This window comes from Lontra canadensis, unplaced genomic scaffold (assembly GCF_010015895.1).
Source record: "Lontra canadensis isolate GAN:19392208 unplaced genomic scaffold, GSC_riverotter_1.0 scaffold13, whole genome shotgun sequence".
In the NCBI taxonomy this organism is placed as follows: domain Eukaryota; kingdom Metazoa; phylum Chordata; class Mammalia; order Carnivora; family Mustelidae; genus Lontra; species Lontra canadensis.
Window position 1 is genome coordinate 11853188 of NW_022631007.1, and position 17318 is coordinate 11870505.

The window sequence follows — 17318 nt, forward strand, 5'->3', positions numbered from 1 at the left end:
GAAGTACTTCCTTAGAGATCCACTGTCTAACAGAGCAGGTAGTAACAGATGGATTTTAAAATCTCAGAGGGTAAATCCCACATTCAATGTTCTTACCAAAAAACAAAACCAAAACCAAACAAAACAAAAACCAGAGGGATACAAGGACACTTTTGGAGGTGATGGATATGTTTATGACCTCAATCGCAGTGACAGTATTCCAGGTGTTTGCCCACGTCCAAACATTAAATAAAGCTGTAAGAAAGAGTGCTTCCTCCTTTAGCAACATTTAGACGACAAAGTTGAATTGCATTCAAAATCCACTCTAAGTAACGTGAGAATTTTCAATAGTATGTTCTATTCATAAGTGAAAGAAAAGGCAAAGCTATTAGGTTTTTTGTTTGTTTGTTTTTTAGATTTTATTTTACTTTTGAGTCCTCTACACCCAGCATGTGGTTGGAGTTCACAACTCCATGATGATGATGGGGAGGCTCTTCCCACTGAAACAGCCAGGCGCCCCTAAATAACTTTTTTTTTTCATGCATCCTCTATAGATGACCCGCCCCCCCCCACCCCCACACCTCAGCTGGGGCCACAGACTCGCCCAGGCCAACCAGGTGGCCAGAGCAGACATAGCCCAGGCTGGGGCCGACCGGTGTTTGCAGGCTTGGCTGATGTCATAGCCCCCTGTATTAGCATTCCTTAGGGAGAACGACGACTGTGCTTGTTTTACCCGCTTGTCAAAAATGCTGCTTTGTTTATTTATTTTTGAGCTTCCGTTTCTCTCTTGTGTGTTTCACAGAGAAAGCTGGAGCCCCTGAAGCCACGCGGGTATCTTGCCTCTTGGGGAGCCAGAGTTTTGTCACCCTTGCTCGCTCTCTTTTCTGTTTGCTTATTCGTTTTTAGTATTTTTTAGTATGTTTTAGCAACATTTATTTTCAATGAATGTCAGAAACTCAGCCCCCTCCCCCAAAAGAAAGAAACTAAGCTCCCCACTCCCTGAGGGCACCTCGCACTCCCGGACCTCGCGACCCGTGGGTGCCACCTCCAGCCATGGGAGCGCGCGGGTGTCACTCGGGGGCACTCGGTTTTTCCCACCTCCAGCCTGTCCTGGGCCGCGAGCACCTCCAGTCGGGGTACATCTGTGGAACGAGAGAGGAACCGCCGGAACGGTCGTGAAACTTTCCTGCGGCCGTTTCTCCAAGGAACTCAGGGTCCCCCGGATCCCGCCGAGCGGGCGCAGGCCGCAAGGTCGGAGCTGATCAGTGGGTCAACTTCTCGTTCCGAGGCGCGGTCAGCCTCCAGTCCGGAGTCCGGGGGAGCAGGCAACCTGGTGGGCGTCCGGTGAACGCGAGGACACCCGCGGCCTCTGGCCGGGAGGGCGGGTCCAGGAGCCGCCGCGCCTCCTTAAAGCCACGGCTCCGCCCGGCCCGCCCCCCTCTCGCGCCCGCGGTTCCACCCAACCGCCGGATTCCGGCCGCCTGGGCAGAACGTCGCAGAGCCGCGAGCCCGCTCGGAGCGCGCGGTCCGAAAGTCCCCACGTCTGGTTCTGCGTCCCCGGCTCCCCAGATCCGTCGCCATGGCCAGCCAGGAGCTGGCGCGCAAGCTGCAGCGGCGACTACAGTGGGAGGAGGCGGAGGAGGGCCGCCCCCAGCCCGCGTCCTGTGCTTTCGCCGCGCGGGAGCCGGAACCCGAGTGCGAGCCCCCAGCCTGGGCGCCCACCGCCAGCGCGGACGCCGAGCTGAGTGCGCAGCTGACCCGACGGCTGGACATCAACGAGGGCACCGCGCGGCCTCGCCGCTGCAAGGTCTTCAACCCCTACACCGAGTTCCCAGAGTTCAGCCGCCGCCTCATCAAGGACCTGGAGAGCAAGTTCAAACTGTGAGCGCCCGCGACGCCCTGCGCAGTGCGCCCGGGAGGACCCTGCGCCCTGGGACCCGAGAGGGAGGATCGGGGAGGTGGCGATGGGCGGGTCTTTCTGGCCCCTGCTATGATGGGACAGGGTCGATAATTTAGGAGACCCGGGGTGCCCTTAGCATTTAACCCACGCCTCAGATCCTGCGCGCCGGGAGCCCGTGCGGGTGCGGCGGTGGTGGGGTTGGGAGGGGAACCTGGCCTAGCCAGGACCCCGACAGCAGTGGCCGCAGCTCTCCCCGACTGAGCTCTTAAGTTCCCCTGAGCCCCAGGCTCCCGGGTCCCGACGGCCGGTACCGCTCCCTCCGCCCCTAGCGGCCAGAGGTGCCCGCCGCGCAACTTCTAGGAAACCGAGTCGCTCGGCGCCTCACCTGGCAGCATTAACTTTACCGCCCAAGGGAGAAATTAGCCCCATTGTTTATCTTTTCAAACAAAGGAGGAAAGTTAACCTTGGCTGCCTCGCAGGGTCTGATGTACCCACAGAGGCTGAGAACTGAGAGTTGGTCAAACTAGTTGCAAAAGATCAGGACGTTCCTGAAGCGCCTGTGTCCCGGGAGCCTCCTGGCGGCGTCGCGGTATCTATTTTACCCCTTGCGTTTTGGGTAGGAGGCGCCCGTCGGAACCCCGACGTAGCCCCTGGCAGCCGGTCGGACCGGGTCTCTCGTGTCCCGCGGTGAAAGCCCCGCCGAGCCCGGGAGCTGCTGGGCGTTGGAGGTAGCGTAGAGAGCTTCCAGTATTCGGCCTTGCATTCTGGGAGGTCCCTGGACCTCAGTTTCCAAATCTGTAGAGTGAGGGCGGTAATCGTCCCTGCCTTTTAAGGCCATACGGTATTTTGTACACCCTAAGCTCCTAACGGAGCTATTAATATTATTTCCAGAATTGGGCCAAGACCGGAAAAATGCCTGGGGGAGCAGAGGCCTCCGGCCAGGTCATGCTTGGGGTGTTTTTTAAAAGCTCTTGGAATGTGTTTGTCCTCCCGCGTGGAGGTTCTATTTAAAGGCTCTGTGGCCGGCACTGTGTGGCCAGAACCTTGGCCCCTTCTTGAGGCTGGGCTCCAGTCCAGCCCCGGCCTCTGTGGAGGTCAGCGGAGGCTGGCTCCCAGAGCCTCCCTGCCTCCTCGACACCCTGATTTCCCTGGCTTCCAGGCACTGTTCTGTGGTGTTCACACCTGGTGGGTCTAGTTTGGGTAATTAAGGAAGGCTGAGTTTTGGCAAATGAAAAAAAATAAAAATTGGTCTGGGGTGGAGATGGAAAAGCAGTGGGTGAATGGTTTGTGGGTCCCCTTTGATTTCTTTCTCGGCTGGGCTCCTCTGGCTCCTTTGCTCCCATGTCCCAGCAGTTCCTCACAGTCCAGCTGGACTGGGGGGAGGGGGATTCGTCTTGGGGACCTCTGTCCTCAGGTTGCTTTGAGGTGACTTGGGCTGCTTTATTTACGCTATTGCTTTTTTTTCCGCAGAACATCTTGGAAAGGGTAAGTTTATTTGCGCACTGCCTAAGGGTAACACAGGGAGTCCACACAGGGTCTTTAGGCAAGGTGGCATCCGTGAGGAAACAGGGTCAAGCTAAAGGGACAGCAGTGTGTGGTCCAGGGTCCCAGCCTGTGTGTGGCACTACATGTTAGCTCTCTGGACCTGTGGTATAAGGCAGAATTTGAGGTTGCGTTTTTGTTTTTGTTTTTTTAAAGATTTTATTTATTTGACAAAGAGAGACACAGGGCGAGAGATGGAACACACGCAGTGGGAGAGGGAGAAGCAGGCTTCTGGACCAGCAGGGACCCTGATGTGGAGCTCGATCCCAGAACCCCGGGATCATGACCCGAGCCGAAGGCAGATGCTTAACCGACTGAGCCACCCAGGCACCCCTCGAAATTGCGGGTTTTTTGTCACCTTTAACCAAAATCAGAGTAAACAAAAAAGGAGGTTAATTGGCTCGCAGTTGGTGTCAGGTATGGTTGGACCTAGGTGCTCAGATGATGCTATCAGTGCTGTTTCTCATTTTTTTTTTCTTTTCTTTTCTTTTTTTTTTTTTAAGATTTCATTTATTTATTTGTCAGAGAGAGAGAGAGTATGCACAAGCAGGCAGAGGCAGAGAGAGAAGCAGGCTCCCTGCTGAGCAAGGAGCCCAATGTGGGACTCGATCCCAGGACGCTGGGATCATGTCCTGAGCCAAAGCAGCGGCTTAACCGACTGAGCCACCCAGGTGTCCCTGGTTCTCATTTTCTTAAGCCAGCTTCATCTCTGTGTTGTCCCCATTCTCAGGTGGCTTATTATCCCAGGTGGTGGCAGGCTGGCCACAGCAGCTCCAGTAAGTCCAGAGGGCAAGAGTGACCACAGCAAAGGGTTTATTGTGTGTGTGTCTCTCTTTTTAGCTTTACTATTGTTTCTTATTGGCTCTGAACCAATTGCTGTGGCCCGGGGAATTTGTGGCTGCCATTGGCCAGGCCTGAGCCACGTGCCCCACCCTTAGCCACAGGGGCTTGGAGGTGGGGAAGACTGGCTTTCACAGGCTCCCTCGGGGCTCTTGCTGAGGGAGGATGGTCAAGTGCTGGTTTGCTGTGAATGACCTTCATAGGTCATCTTGAACCCAGAGTGTGGGCAGGTTCAGGCCTGCTGCTTTGTTCCCCTCCGGCCATGACTGTGCTGTGCCCAGATGGGCAGCTCCTGTCATCAGGGAGTGAGGTCTGAGGCCCAAGCTGGTGCCCAGAAGCCTTCCTAGGAATCACCCCCCTGTGTCCGGAAAGCTGGAGAGGCAGAGCAGCCCCTCTGGTTAGAGTCGGCTGAGCCATAGACAGAGACACCAGCGAGGCAGGGGAAATAGTGTCACATTTGGATTCTGACAGACATAGGGCTGCCGGGGCCTAGGCTCTGTGACCCTGGGCGAGCCTCATAACCCCTCTAAGTCTTGGTTCTGCTACTGGTAAGATGGGCACAATGGCCTCCCGTGAGGGGCAGGTAGCTGCTGTGTGGGGCCCCTGGAAAGTGGTGCCATTCTTTCCCCACTGTGTTTGGAAAAGGCCCCCTGAACCTGGTGTCAAGACCCAGTTATGCGTCATGAGTGCAGGCAGGGTGGGGACATAGACCCCATATTCCAGGGTCCTTAGCTGTGACTGTTGGCCGTGGGGAAGTTGTTTAACCACTTGTATCCTGTCATCAGAATGGGGGCAGTTGTTCCTTTCGGTGGGTTTTGGGGAGATGAATGGGTGACCTTCTGAGATGGCATGTGATCTAGAAGGGGAGAGCCCTTTGCTGCAGACCGGGCCTTCACATTGGTTCCAGCCCTGTGTCCCTGTGCCTGGCCCCTGCTTCAGGCCCCCCATGCTCCCCAGAGACATGGATTGCATGGCCCCAAACCCCCTGAGCTTCCACAAACTCAGCAGCCACTCTCTGAGCTCCTTGGTTTTCCCTCTGCGAGTGTCTGCCTGTTTCTCCCACCACGGAGGCAGCCGGGACACGGCCGTCCCTACCCAGCCAGAGTCAGCGGGCCGTAGGTTGGGAGATTTGTTACCTGGCTCCTTCCAACCTGGCTCAGCATGTGGCAGTGACTCTAGGCTATGGACCAACCTCATGGCCCAGCCCTGATACCCTGCTGGCCCTCTTTCAAGGGTGCTTCTCCCTGCTGTCCTGAATGACTTAAAAAAACAAAACAAAAAACGAAAAACCCCCCAGCAACTTTTCAGCTATGCATAGGGAGGTCCTCTGACCCCAAGCCCACTCCTGCATGGACCCCTAGCTGCAGCTGCCTTGGCCCCTCCCTGAGGGCAGGGTCAGGAAACCCCTTACTGGGGTCTCCCAGGCTCCTATGCTGCCGGGAGGAGCCCTGCCCATCTGACCCGTCCCTGACTCTCCTCCCTGCCCTGTGAGGGTGTCAGCTCTGCATCCATCCTGCTGGTGCTGGTCATTTCCGTGCTTTGCCCCCAGTCAAAGCATGGCCTCTTCATCCCTTTCCCCTTTTTGCTTCGCTTTTCTTTGCATAAATAAATAAAAGCATAAGTGTGTTAAAAATCCCAGCGTGCTTTCCAAACTTCACCCACTGTAGGAGCAGTACCGAGGCTGGGAAGAGCAGGGACACAGAGCCAGACTTCCTGGGTTTAGACCCGGACTCTTACCACTTGCCACCAGGAAGGTGACTTAAAAGCTCTATGCCTCAGTTTCCCCTCCTGTCAAGTGAGGGTGAAATAGTACGGGCCTCGTGGGGTTACTGTGGGGATTAAATAAGCTAATGCATGTGAAGCAGTTAGCTTGATTCCAGGCCCATGGTGAGGGCCCCGGAGGTTTATGTCACTCAGTTTATGAGGGTCACACCCCTGTCATTCTGGTAGATGTGCAAATTTTGTGTTGTCCTCTTTTGCTTAATAATTCAAAACCAGGGGCGCCTGGGTGGCTCAGTCTGTTAAGCATCTGCCTTTGGCTCAGGTTGTGATCTCAGGGTCCTGGGATTGAGCCCCCCGTTGGGCTCCTTGCTCAGCGGGGAGTCTGTTTCTCCCTCTCCCTCTGGACAACCCCCCCACTTGTGCTCTCTCTCAGACACATAAATATATACAATCTTTTTTTTTTTTTTCTGAATATTTTATTTATTTATTTGAGACGGAGAACACAGGTGTTGGGGGGGGCGGTGGCGGGGCAGACGGAGAAGGAGAAGCAGGCTCTCCGCTGAGCGGGGAGCCCTATGTGGGACTCCATCCCAGGACGCTGGGATCATGACCTGAGGTGAAGGCAGAGGCCTAACCAACTGAGCCACCCAGGCACCCCTAAATATATAAAATCTTAAAAAAAAAATTCAAAACCACTTTGCAATGTCTGAATTATCGTCTGAAGTTGATTTCCCCTGCAGTTGGAGCTGGAGTGCAGCAGCCTGGCCGCCTGCCAAGTGAGTGGTCCTGTGGGGGGCTGTGCCCTCCCTTACTGCCTTTCCAGGCTCTGTGGGTGGGGGTTACTCACCCACTGCTGTGGGAGTGGAGGAGTGTCCTAGGGCTGCTGGGACCAGATCACCGTAACTCAGTGGCTTTAAATAGTGCGAACATATTCTCCCACCTCCTGGAAGTTGGAACCTGAGCGCAGAGTATCAGCAGGGCTCGGCTAGCTATGGAGCTTTGGAGAAGAATCCTTCTGTGCCTCTTGTAGCTTGTGGTGGTCACCGCAGGCCTTGGCAGCCCTTGGCTTTACAGGCGCCTGGACAACTCCACCTTGCTAGTGTCTGCTCAAGTGTTCTTGATCTTGATGATGTCAGGACACTAGCCAGTGGATTTAGGGCCCACCCTGATCTAGGATGACTTCATCTGCATTTAATTTATTACATCTGTGATGATCCTATTTCCAGATAAGATCACAGTCTGAGGGGCTGGTTGGCGGTAAATTGGTGGTGGTGGTGGGGTTCAACCTGTTACTACAATTGAGCAGAGTTCCCCAGTCCATGTGGCCCCAAGAGTGGCTCGTCCTGGCCTCCTGAGTGGAGGGAGTAGGGGGCAGGAGGGAGAGGCCCCCACATTTGGGCATGTCAGAGCATTAAAGCCAGCATGATTCCCAACCCCCAGCAGAAGGAGGGTCTGTGTTCCCAAAGCCCCATCCCGGTGACATGGAGTGGCCATCCAACTACAAACACAAAACTAGTGGAAAAACCCCGACCGCCGAATTCCTGTTTAATCTGAGTTTCTAGATCCAGGCTCTGATGTTGCCTTAGTTCACTCAGAACCTGACTTGATGGGCAGAAAGTATGCCCATTCTTTTTGTTCAGGGTGAGAGAGAGAGAGAAAGAGAGTGGGATTCACGTAGATACTGCAGAATGGGCTTTGATCTTCTACATTTGATTTTCCTATTTGAACATGTTTCGCTAAAATAAAAAAGAGAAGGAAAGGAAAGGAAGAAAGGTAAGAAAGAAAGGAAAGAAAAAGGAAGGGAGGGATGAAGGGAAAAGAAAGAAAGGCAAAAGAAAAGAAGAGAAGAGAAAGTGTTGCTTAGGGATTCTTACATTGTCAAGGCTTGGGGAAAAAACTGGATCCTCCAAGGCTGTGAGCATGTTGGGGTCTTGGGCTGGGGGGTCACTTGTCTTCGTATCCTTAGGGCCTCCTGCGCACCTGAGCCTGGCTCCCAAATGGTGTGTTGTAGGAGGAAGAGAATTTTCGAGTGGGTGTGGGAAGCCAGAGCCATCATCCACCTGGCCAGAGAAAGTTCCCTCTTCATATCCAAGTGTGTTACTGGATAGCCTGAGCCAAGAGAACAATGGCCTGATTTTAAATGAACAGCGAGAAGGCCCAGAAGAAACTGACTCTGTGTGTGTGTCTAGGGCTGTAAGGCGAGCTGGTGGAGGTTAAGGCTAGATAGGAAACTTTAATTACCCACCAGGCTTCTCCAGGGGCCTCTCGCAGAGGGAGGTACGGGCATGGGGGGAGCAGCCACTTAAGGGCAGGACCCAAATGCAGCAATCTGGAAATGTGCCTGTGCTGTCTTTGTAGCTATTCTCTAATCTCCAGTTCCCCAAAGAGAGGGTAGAAGAAGAGCATTTGGCTCTGAGAGAGTTGCTCTTTTATGGAGAATCCGAGCTGGTGATGTCATAGCTGCCCTCCAACACCACATCACCGCTGAGCCCATCACCGCTGAGCCCATCACGGCTGAGCCCATCATGGCTGAGCCTGGGAAAGGGCAAGGATGTTATGGAACTAGGGAGGGAGAAAGGGGTGTAGACTTGAAGGGGAGGCATTTGCTGTAGAGATGAAGTTGAGGAGGTTTACTGGAGAAGAGGAAGAGGGGGAAGAGGAAGGGGAGGAAGGGGAGAGACCGCGGACCCACCCTCAGGTGCATCTTTTGAGTGAATTGACTTCGAAGATGGGGAAGGTGCACGAAAATAAAGGAATCTCGGTGCTTTTCTCCCCTTTTAGAGAAAGGCAAGAGCTTTCATCTCCTGATTGCTGCTTCGGTCCATGGTGACCCGCCTTCGATTTGACATTCCCTCACCTCCACTGGGTTTTGCAGCCTTACACTCTGGCTGCCTGAGGGTGAGGCGCAAGAACCCTGGGCTCTTCGGAATTCCTGGGGAGCATGCAGCCAGAACTCTGGCTGGTTTCTGCTTTGAGGCCTCGGCTTCCGGCACAAAAGGCACCTTGACTGGGAACTAGAAGTGTTTCTCAGATCCCTTCAAGTACGGTTGTTTCCCTGGGCTTGCCTTGGATGGGGGGCTGGAAGGGCGTGCCCAGTTCTGGCTATGAGACATCTGTGGGGAGTTTCTTCCTCCTTCCCTGCTCCCCATGTCTCTCTCTGGGAAGGCTCCTTCACCATCCTTTTTTGTTTGTTTTTGTTTTTTTTTGTTGTTGTTTAAAGATTTTATTTATTTACTTGACAGAGATCACAAGTAGGCAGGGGCAGGCAGAGAGAGAGAGGGAAGCAGGCTCTCCACTGAGCAGAGAGCCCAATGCGGGGCTCGATCCCAGACCCTGAGATCATGACCTGGGCCGAAGGCAGAGGCTTAACTCACTGAGCCACCCAGGTGCCCCTCCTTCACCGTCCTTAAGGAGCCTTGCCATGCAATGAGAATTTGAATAAGAGGAATTTGAAACAGGAGCGATCGAAGTTGAAATTCAGTGAGTTATTAAAATCTTGCATTATGCAAAAAACATCCTTTCCCCTTTCTGCCTCGCACGCTCAGGTTACAGGTGCCTCCTTTCAAAGCTGTGAGGTCTAGGGGACTCCAACTTCATGTATATTCTAGCCCTGTTGGGCCCCGAGTCCAGCAGGTAAATAGAAATCCCTTTTTCGGGGCGCCTGGGTGGCTCAGTGGTTTAGGCCACTGCCTTTGGCTAGGGTCATGGTCTCAGGGTCCTGGGATCGAGCCCCACATCGGGCTCTCTGCTCAGCGTGGAACCTGCTTCCCTTCCTCTCTCTCTGCCTGACTCTCTGCCTACTTGTGATCTCTCTCTGTCAAAGAAATAAATAAAATCTTTTAAAAATTAAAAAAAAAAAAAAGAAATCCCTTTTTCTGTGGGGTTGAAGGAGGGTCCGATTTCCCCTGGGCTACGCTGCCTCTGCTTCAGGATGTTCCCGAGCCAGTGGGTCCCTAAACGTGCGCTGAGCTGCTGGGGTCTTGGGAGCTGTGGCAGCTGGACCAGTCAGCGACCTGAGGGGTAGATGCTCTGTGGAGGAGCCCAGCGCCTGCTCTAGGTTTGGCACACGTCTGCCTTCAGTTTCCTGCTTCGTGAAGATCTATGCCTCGTGTGCACCCTTGCACGTGCGTTTGCACGTGCGGACACGCATGCTCACGTTCACGCTCCCCCTCGCACGCTCAGTGCTCGTGTCCCCTGCGTGATGTAGTCCGGCCTCTTTCGGTTCCTGTGTCCCTCAATGTTGGTGATCAAAGAGCGCTGTTGGTCCCAAGTCCCAGGTGCTCCTTGGAAGGCCCATGGGCAGGGGCCTCTGAGCCATTGAGGCAAAGACTACACCGTCCTGAAGGATGGAACCTGACTTGTGGTTAGCGACCTGCCAAGAAAACGGACCCCAGGCATGAATTCATTTGTTCCGAGGCTGTGTGACCTTTTGTGATGCCTTCCCCTGTGTTCCCAGCTCTGGTCTCCCATGGTCTATACATTCATTCACTGTAATCCATGGTGGTATTGGGACGATGGTGACAATAGTGATGGTGAGCCTCCTTCTTATCTACTGTGGCTGAGCTCGTCACCATTCATTCAGAGAAGCACCTGCCGGGGACAGGTTATACAGATCGATCCCGAAGAGTCACTGCCCTTGAGAAGCTCAAATAAACTTAACAGGGAGCCTGATTTCAGTGATGCCACTTGACAGGGAGGAATGCAGGTCCTGGAGAAGTCATCCACCACGCCTGTGCAAGATACTTCGCGGGGCCTAGCAGCCGCCCGTGAAGATGCTGGGGGGCGCTGGGCTGCTGTGTTCAGGGTAGGAGGTCTTTGTCTTTCTGGACACATAGCCAGGGAAGTGCAGCCAGCCAGGTCTGGGAGGGGATCCAGGTCCTTGACAGAGAAGCACTGAAGGCCCAGGCATTGAGGGTCCTCGAGAAGGAGGGTGGCGGCCGACAGCTTGGAGCGCGGTGGGGACCCACTCGACCATGGCGGGCACGGGGAGAAGAGACTCCAGCTTCGGTTCATTGTAGAGAAAAAAGTTTTCTCATGGTTGGAGTTGCTGAGAAATGGAAAGAATTGTCTGGAAGGTGTTCAGCCCTTTTCTCTGGGGCTTCAGTGGGATGCAGGTGGTCTGACTTCTTGGGCCGGGACTTTGGGAGGCTGGGGGATGGACTGTATGACCTTCTAGTTTCCTTCAAGGCCCCTGGTGGGCAGACTCCTTCAGGAAGGGGTCAGACAGTAAATGTGTTTGGCCTGTGGGTCCTCGGGTCCCTGCTGCCACTGTGAGGCAGAAGCAGCCGTTCACAATACCCACCAGCAAGCCCTGCTCCAGTCAGACTTGGGCAACGGGATCGCCCGTTGCAGGCTGTAGTTCACCAGGCCCTGTTCTAGGCGTTTAAGTCCCTCCGGAGTCCTCTGAATCCCAAGCCCTGGGAATCTGGACTGGTCTCTCTCATCCCCTTCCTGGGTTTCGCTTCCTGAAGCAGGCCTCAGGGCCTGAGGGAAAAAGAGGCAGAAGCCGAAGGGGATGGAGGAGAGAGCCCAGAGCCCTCCCTGGCCACAAATGGCCACCCTGTTCTTTGCCAGCAGAGGGGTCCGGCAGCTGGCACCCCCGCAGCTGGGGTCCCCGGTGCGACACTGTGTCCGGGGAAGGGCTGCCTGGGTGTTAATTCCCCTGAGAGGTGGTCCAAGGTGTTTGGGCTAGGCTGTGGACAAGCCCTGGAAAGACTTAAAAACTCCAGATGAAAAGGAAAAGCCAAAGCTAACTGGGTAGCAGAGACTTTGGCCTTGGGCGTCTGCCCTTCCTGAGCCCCGTGGCTGGAGCAGGAGGAGCTCTTCACCTCAGATCTTCGGGCCCCCTGAGATCATGTCTCCTGGTGCAGGTACCGCTTTGCTGAGGGGATCCGGCTTCTCCATGGGGTTTAAGGCCCATTTCCCCAAAGCTGAGACCCACTGGTCTCGAGGGAACAGACCAGAATCTCACAAGTACAGGGAAAAACTTTTGTTGTAGACGTAGGATGTCCCTGTTCAGAATCTCTTGTAATATATTGAAAATACTGTAACTTGGAGAGTGGAAGCCTGATGCTGTTCTCTTCTAAGGGGTCCCCCCCATCAGATTAGGTACCAAATCCTGAACGCACGTGCTGAGACTATCTGTGCCCTTCTCCTCATGTGAGTCGGGAGGCCTTTTGCTCAAGTGATGGAAAACCCTGCCCCGAGCTCATCGGTGAAGAATCATCTCGTATAACGGGGAGTCCAGAAGACAAGGGTGGCCCTTGGGCGTGCTTGGCTTCTACTGTCCGAGCCATAGGTCCAGCCTGCTGCACCCCTCCAGTCCCGGTGTTGCCTTCATCAGGGGGCCGGTGGCAAGATGAGAGCTCCCCAGGTCCCACATAGCTGTGACAAAATCAGGGGCAGGAAAGACCTATGGGTCTTCCAAACAACGAGGAGGTCTTTCCCAGACGGATCCTGTAAGCCAGCCCCTGGCATCCCCTTGGCTGGCACTGGGTCATGGGCCCACCCAGGCCAGTCAGTGACTGCCCTTCCTTGAGGGGCAGGCACCTGGCTAAAGTGGGGGTTCTGGAAGGGAGGAGTGGGGCCCAACAGTGCTCCTTTTGGGCCTTTCCCTGACCATGGCTCTCTTGTGTCTGTCTTTGTTTTTGTATGTGCGGGAGGGGCTTTCAGAAGCAGGCTTGGGTTCTAGAGACCAGACAGGAAGCAATCCATTACTAGGGGCTCTGGGCGTGAATGTAGAGGTCTTTGCTCTGGGACATTTGCTGTTGCCATTTTAATCAAGAGCCCCTTTGATCTGTCTCTTTGCCTGTGGTTGTAGATCTCTGGCAGTTAAGAATATTATGTATTTGGGGTTGGGGAGGGGGATGTGTCTGTGTCAGCTGTCCTCTAGGCCAGCTTTCAGTAAAGCTCCTACTTTTGCTCCAGGTCACCCTTCCAACTGACAAAGAGCTTGGCTGAGCATGGCCACCTTGCCTCTGGGTTTGGAGGGCCCAGCTGGCTTCCTTGGGCAGAATCGCCCATTACATTCTTAGTCTGCTTTTTGTCTTTGAGAACTGTTTGCTGACACCTCCCTTATCCCAAGCCCCCTCCCCAGGCTCCCTGTATTCTTTTTATCATCATGACTGTTATATCTCTGATTTCTTCTCCTTTTAGAAGGGTCTCCAGGTGGAGAGACAGTGAATGCATGGGGCCAGCCGCCATCTTGGTTGGGAGTCATAGGTATTGACATGTCTCCTTTCTTTAAGCGGCTCCTAGTATTATGTTGCTAAGGGCCCCGCTCTTGTGCGAGAGGTGGATGAGTATGTAGAAGGGGATCCAGGCCTTGTTATATGGTCTTTCAGTGTTATCCTGGCTGTCCCCCTGTGTTGCAGGATGGAGGTAAATTCTTTGGTTTTGGAGGTAAAGGCTGGGTTGCCAGTGCCAGCGGCAGCCTCCTTGCGCCAGTTCCTGGTTCCAGGCCAGGCAGAGCCTTGGGAGCGGGGTGGGGGAACAGGGCCAGGAGTGGTGGACTCCTTCCGGTCGCACTGGGGTCTGATTCTGAAATGAAGAGTGGTGTCATTGCTATCTGATTCTAAAATGAAGAGTGGTCTGTCCCTCTGCATGGCTGCCTCTGGGTGGGCAGTCCATGCTTTGCCTTCTGCCAGCTTGGATCATATTTGCAGGAAGTAGGAGTACATTGTCCAGGACCTACAATCTGTGTCCCTGGGGCTGGCCCCTCTGCTCCTTCCCAGTTGGAAGGATGGGCCGAGGCTGAAGCTGATGCCAGCTCTGGGGTTAGACATCTCAGAGGTGGGCCCTAGGCACCCGATACTGCTCAGGGAACACTGCTGGGCCTGGGACAACAGGCCTGGCATCAACCCTCTACTGACAAGATGCGGCTGCTGACCGTCCCAGCTCTATGCCCAGGGGAACCTGGTGAGCTCTGCTTGGCCTTGGAGAAACACTGGACCCCAATCCTCCCCAGCCCTGCCCTTCTTGGCCTCCATGACAGGGTCTCTGTCCCCTCCCTAAAGGTCTCATGCTTCCTCCACCCCACCCTATAATGGTCAGCTTTATTGATCACCAGCCTCCCCCAAAACACTGAATGGCCCCCACTTGTCGAGTACCTATGGTGTGCATGCAGGCACTTCTCTTAGCATTTACATAACATAACACTGTGAAGTCGGTACACTTATCATCCCCCATTTCACAGATGGGGACACTGAGGCAGAGAGAAACTAGGTCACTTGCCCGGCATCACACATCATGTAAGTGGTGGAACTGGGCTTCGAACCCAGAAGGGCTATACTCTTGTTCCCTGTGCCACTAGCCTCTCAGTGTCATTACCACTTCCCTCTCCCACCCCCAGCCATCATCTCAGGCTCCAAACCTCAGCCATCCTTGACGCCCTCCCTTGCATAACCAGGCCGGGCTGGGGGTGGCACAGCCTTTGTTGGCTTCCTGACCACCTGGCCTGGGGCAGCTGGCCTACCCCGTCCCTCTTCCATGTTGTAACCTTTTGCCAGAGCCCAAATCTCATTACCTTGCTTCCCTCTGTGCGTGGGGGACAACATACAACATTCAGTAGCTCCCAGTTGCTCAAGGGATAAGGTTCAGGCTCCTCATGATACTGCAAGGCTGGCCCCAGCTGGCTCCACTCTTACTGGTCTGTTGCCTGTCCCTTCCCCGTGACTCTCCCATACCCCCCAATTTCTAGCCGATTGTACTTAATCATGGTTGATTCTCGTGACGTTCCCCTTCCTTTCATGGTGTTTGCCCTGGGAAAGCAGAGACCAGTCCTTGAATGTGGCTAACTACTTCTAATCCCGGTGCCCACCGCAGGGCCAGCCCAGGGCCAGAGCCAGGGTAGGGTTGCCTTGACCTCTGAAGAGGGGTCTGAGCTCTGCCTTGAGCTGCTGCGCTGTGGCCCTAAGTGCTGCCTCTGGGGTGCTTCGCAGCCCTCAGCCGTGGTGGTGGTGGGGCATTCCTTCTAACAGTGCCACTGACCACGAGCCACACAGACGCAGGCGTCTGTAAGTGAGATATGGAAACAGGTAAGTGACCACATTCTCAGGTTGCCCCCAAGATCGTGTGACCACTCAGCATGCAGGCAGAGCCTGAATTAGGTCCCGCTGGTACCAGCCCCATGTTTTTTCCACTGAGGGCCTGTAGGTCCCTTGGACCCTAGAAGGGCTGCTGGATTTAAGGTGGTTCCAGCCCAGCAGAGGGACACAGGGAAAGGACTGGCTGGCAAGGAAGTAGTGCAGTGGAGATGGGAGACCCTGGGGTCCAGAGGCTACCAGCCCTGGTGTTTTTCCTTCCTGTTTGGAGGGACAACTGAGTCCCCCATCGTCCACTTGGGTTGGGCCTGGGGCCTCGGGCCTCCACTTCCCTCAGGGCCTCCCCCTGCCATCTGTCTGTCTGACTCCTGGGTTTGAGGGTGGAGGAGGGGTGGGGCACTGCCGGGGCTGCCCCAGGCCTGACTGAGTTGGTGTGAAAACCTCGGGTCATTTGGGGGAAACGTCCCCCAAGATCCACAACGCTCTTGGGAATTCCCAGGAGAATTAGGTTTCCAGGGGCATGTCTGGCCTTGTTCCCAGCCGCTCAGAATTTTTATAGGAAGTGTTGGGAACTGAGGGGAGGCACCCCATGACGGTACCCTTGCAGCAAAGAACTAACCCTTGGTCATTTTGACATTCCTGCTCAAAAGAACCGTTTTGGCCTCCCTGCTGCTCTACTGGGGATTGCTCAGGGCAGGCTTCCCACGGGACGCCAAATGCCACTTGGGACGTCCTGTGGGACGCCAGAGCCCTGCCCTCACCACACTGCTCCTCTTCCCTCTCCTTTCTGGATGGATTGCCCGGAACTTTAAATTCCCAGATCCACTCACTCCACTCCCTGTTCCCAAACTGAGTCCCCAGCCACCTGCCCTTAACCCAAGCCCAGCAAGGGTGCCCCCGTTTTTGAAGAACCAAGAGGAGACCCCCAGGATTAGGGTCTTTTACTTAACGAGATAATATCAGCCAAAAACAAGTGAGCCCAGAGAGTTAGAGTAACTCACCCAGAGACACACAGCACACAGTGTCACCAGGGCTTTGCACCAGGGGACCGTGACCTGGGGAACATGCTCCTGGCCACTGCTGTCCTTCGCTGTCCTTGGGAGGAGCCCCCGAGCTCTAATGTGCCTGTTACATTGGTGTTGCTGAGTCAGACTTTCCGAGGCCAAGCCCTCACCAGCTCAGAGGGTTCTTGGCATCGGTGCCTTCAGTGTGGCCAGAGGACTTTGCACTGCTGACCTATTGTCTCTCTGTCACTGGCATGTTCCCTTGAGGATGGTCATGGGATTCCGGTTGCTTTGTTTCCACGCTGGGCTTCTGGCATCAGCGGAAGAATTTGCATGTAGCTGAAACCTCCCTGTGTGCCCCTCACTGGGTGGGGAGGACCTAGGTAGAGTGAGCAGCCCTCCTCTGAGGTCATTACCTGCCCTCTCTTCCTGAATCCACAGGGCGGTCCCTGGCAGGGGCCGTGTACTCCCCTGCCATCCATCTGGGACAAACTAGATGTCCTGGGTCCTCTTGAAGGCACTGACTCCCCTCTGCTGTCTTATGAGGTGCTGAGCACACAGTGGGTGGCCCAATGCCTCTCTGTCCTGCCTCCCCACCTTCCTTTATGAACTGCCGGACACTGTCCAAACCGAGGCTGCAGGGTGCTATCGCTGATGGGTGGGAGGGACCCAGCCTCCACTGGCCTCCTACTGCCCACAGAGAGGTTGGCCTCTACCAGAAAAGGAAGGATATTTGCTAAAAGTGAGCCCCTATGACACAGCTTGCACTCACCGCCCCCCTCCCACCACACTGCCACCATTCCTGCATCCCTCCATAGCTAGGACCAGCGTGTGCTCCCCAGCTGGGAAAAGTCCATCCCACACCCTGAGCTGAGAGGTCTTTTTTTCCCCTGGGAAAAGTCCATCCCACACCCTGAGCTGAGAGGTCTTTCTGAAGAAGCAGCCTTCTGATGTCGCTTCTCTGGTTCCAATTCTTTGGAGGTTGCTCCCATCCCCCCCACCCCCACTGCCCTTAGGAAGACACAGAACTCCCAGAATGCCCCCTGGGAGTTGGTTCCACGCCCCCCACCCCCCTTCTGGGACATCCTAGCACCTCTGGACTGGTGACAGTGGCTCCCTCTCTTGGCTCTGCACTCGGTTTCCTGTTAGTTCCTGCTCCTCTGTGCGGACGGCCTCCCTCCACTCCAGCTCTGCCCAAATTCCAGCCAGATCAGTGCTCAACAGCCTCTTTGTACATCTGCCTGCCCGCTGGGACTGGTCTTTGTGCTCTTATGCTCTGGAGAGGCCCCA

At 54.9% G+C, this 17318-nt stretch overlaps 1 protein-coding gene across 1 annotated transcript in view; it reads left to right on the forward strand.

The window, feature by feature from the left end:
- Positions 1-1558: 1558 nt before the first annotated feature.
- The window catches only part of EFHD1 (EF-hand domain family member D1), a 41285-nt gene continuing 25525 nt past the window's right edge, over positions 1559-17318 (forward strand). The window contains exon 1 of the mRNA XM_032857511.1: positions 1559-1860. Coding sequence (XP_032713402.1) covers positions 1559-1860 — 302 coding nt within the window. The remainder of the gene's footprint in view (positions 1861-17318) is intronic.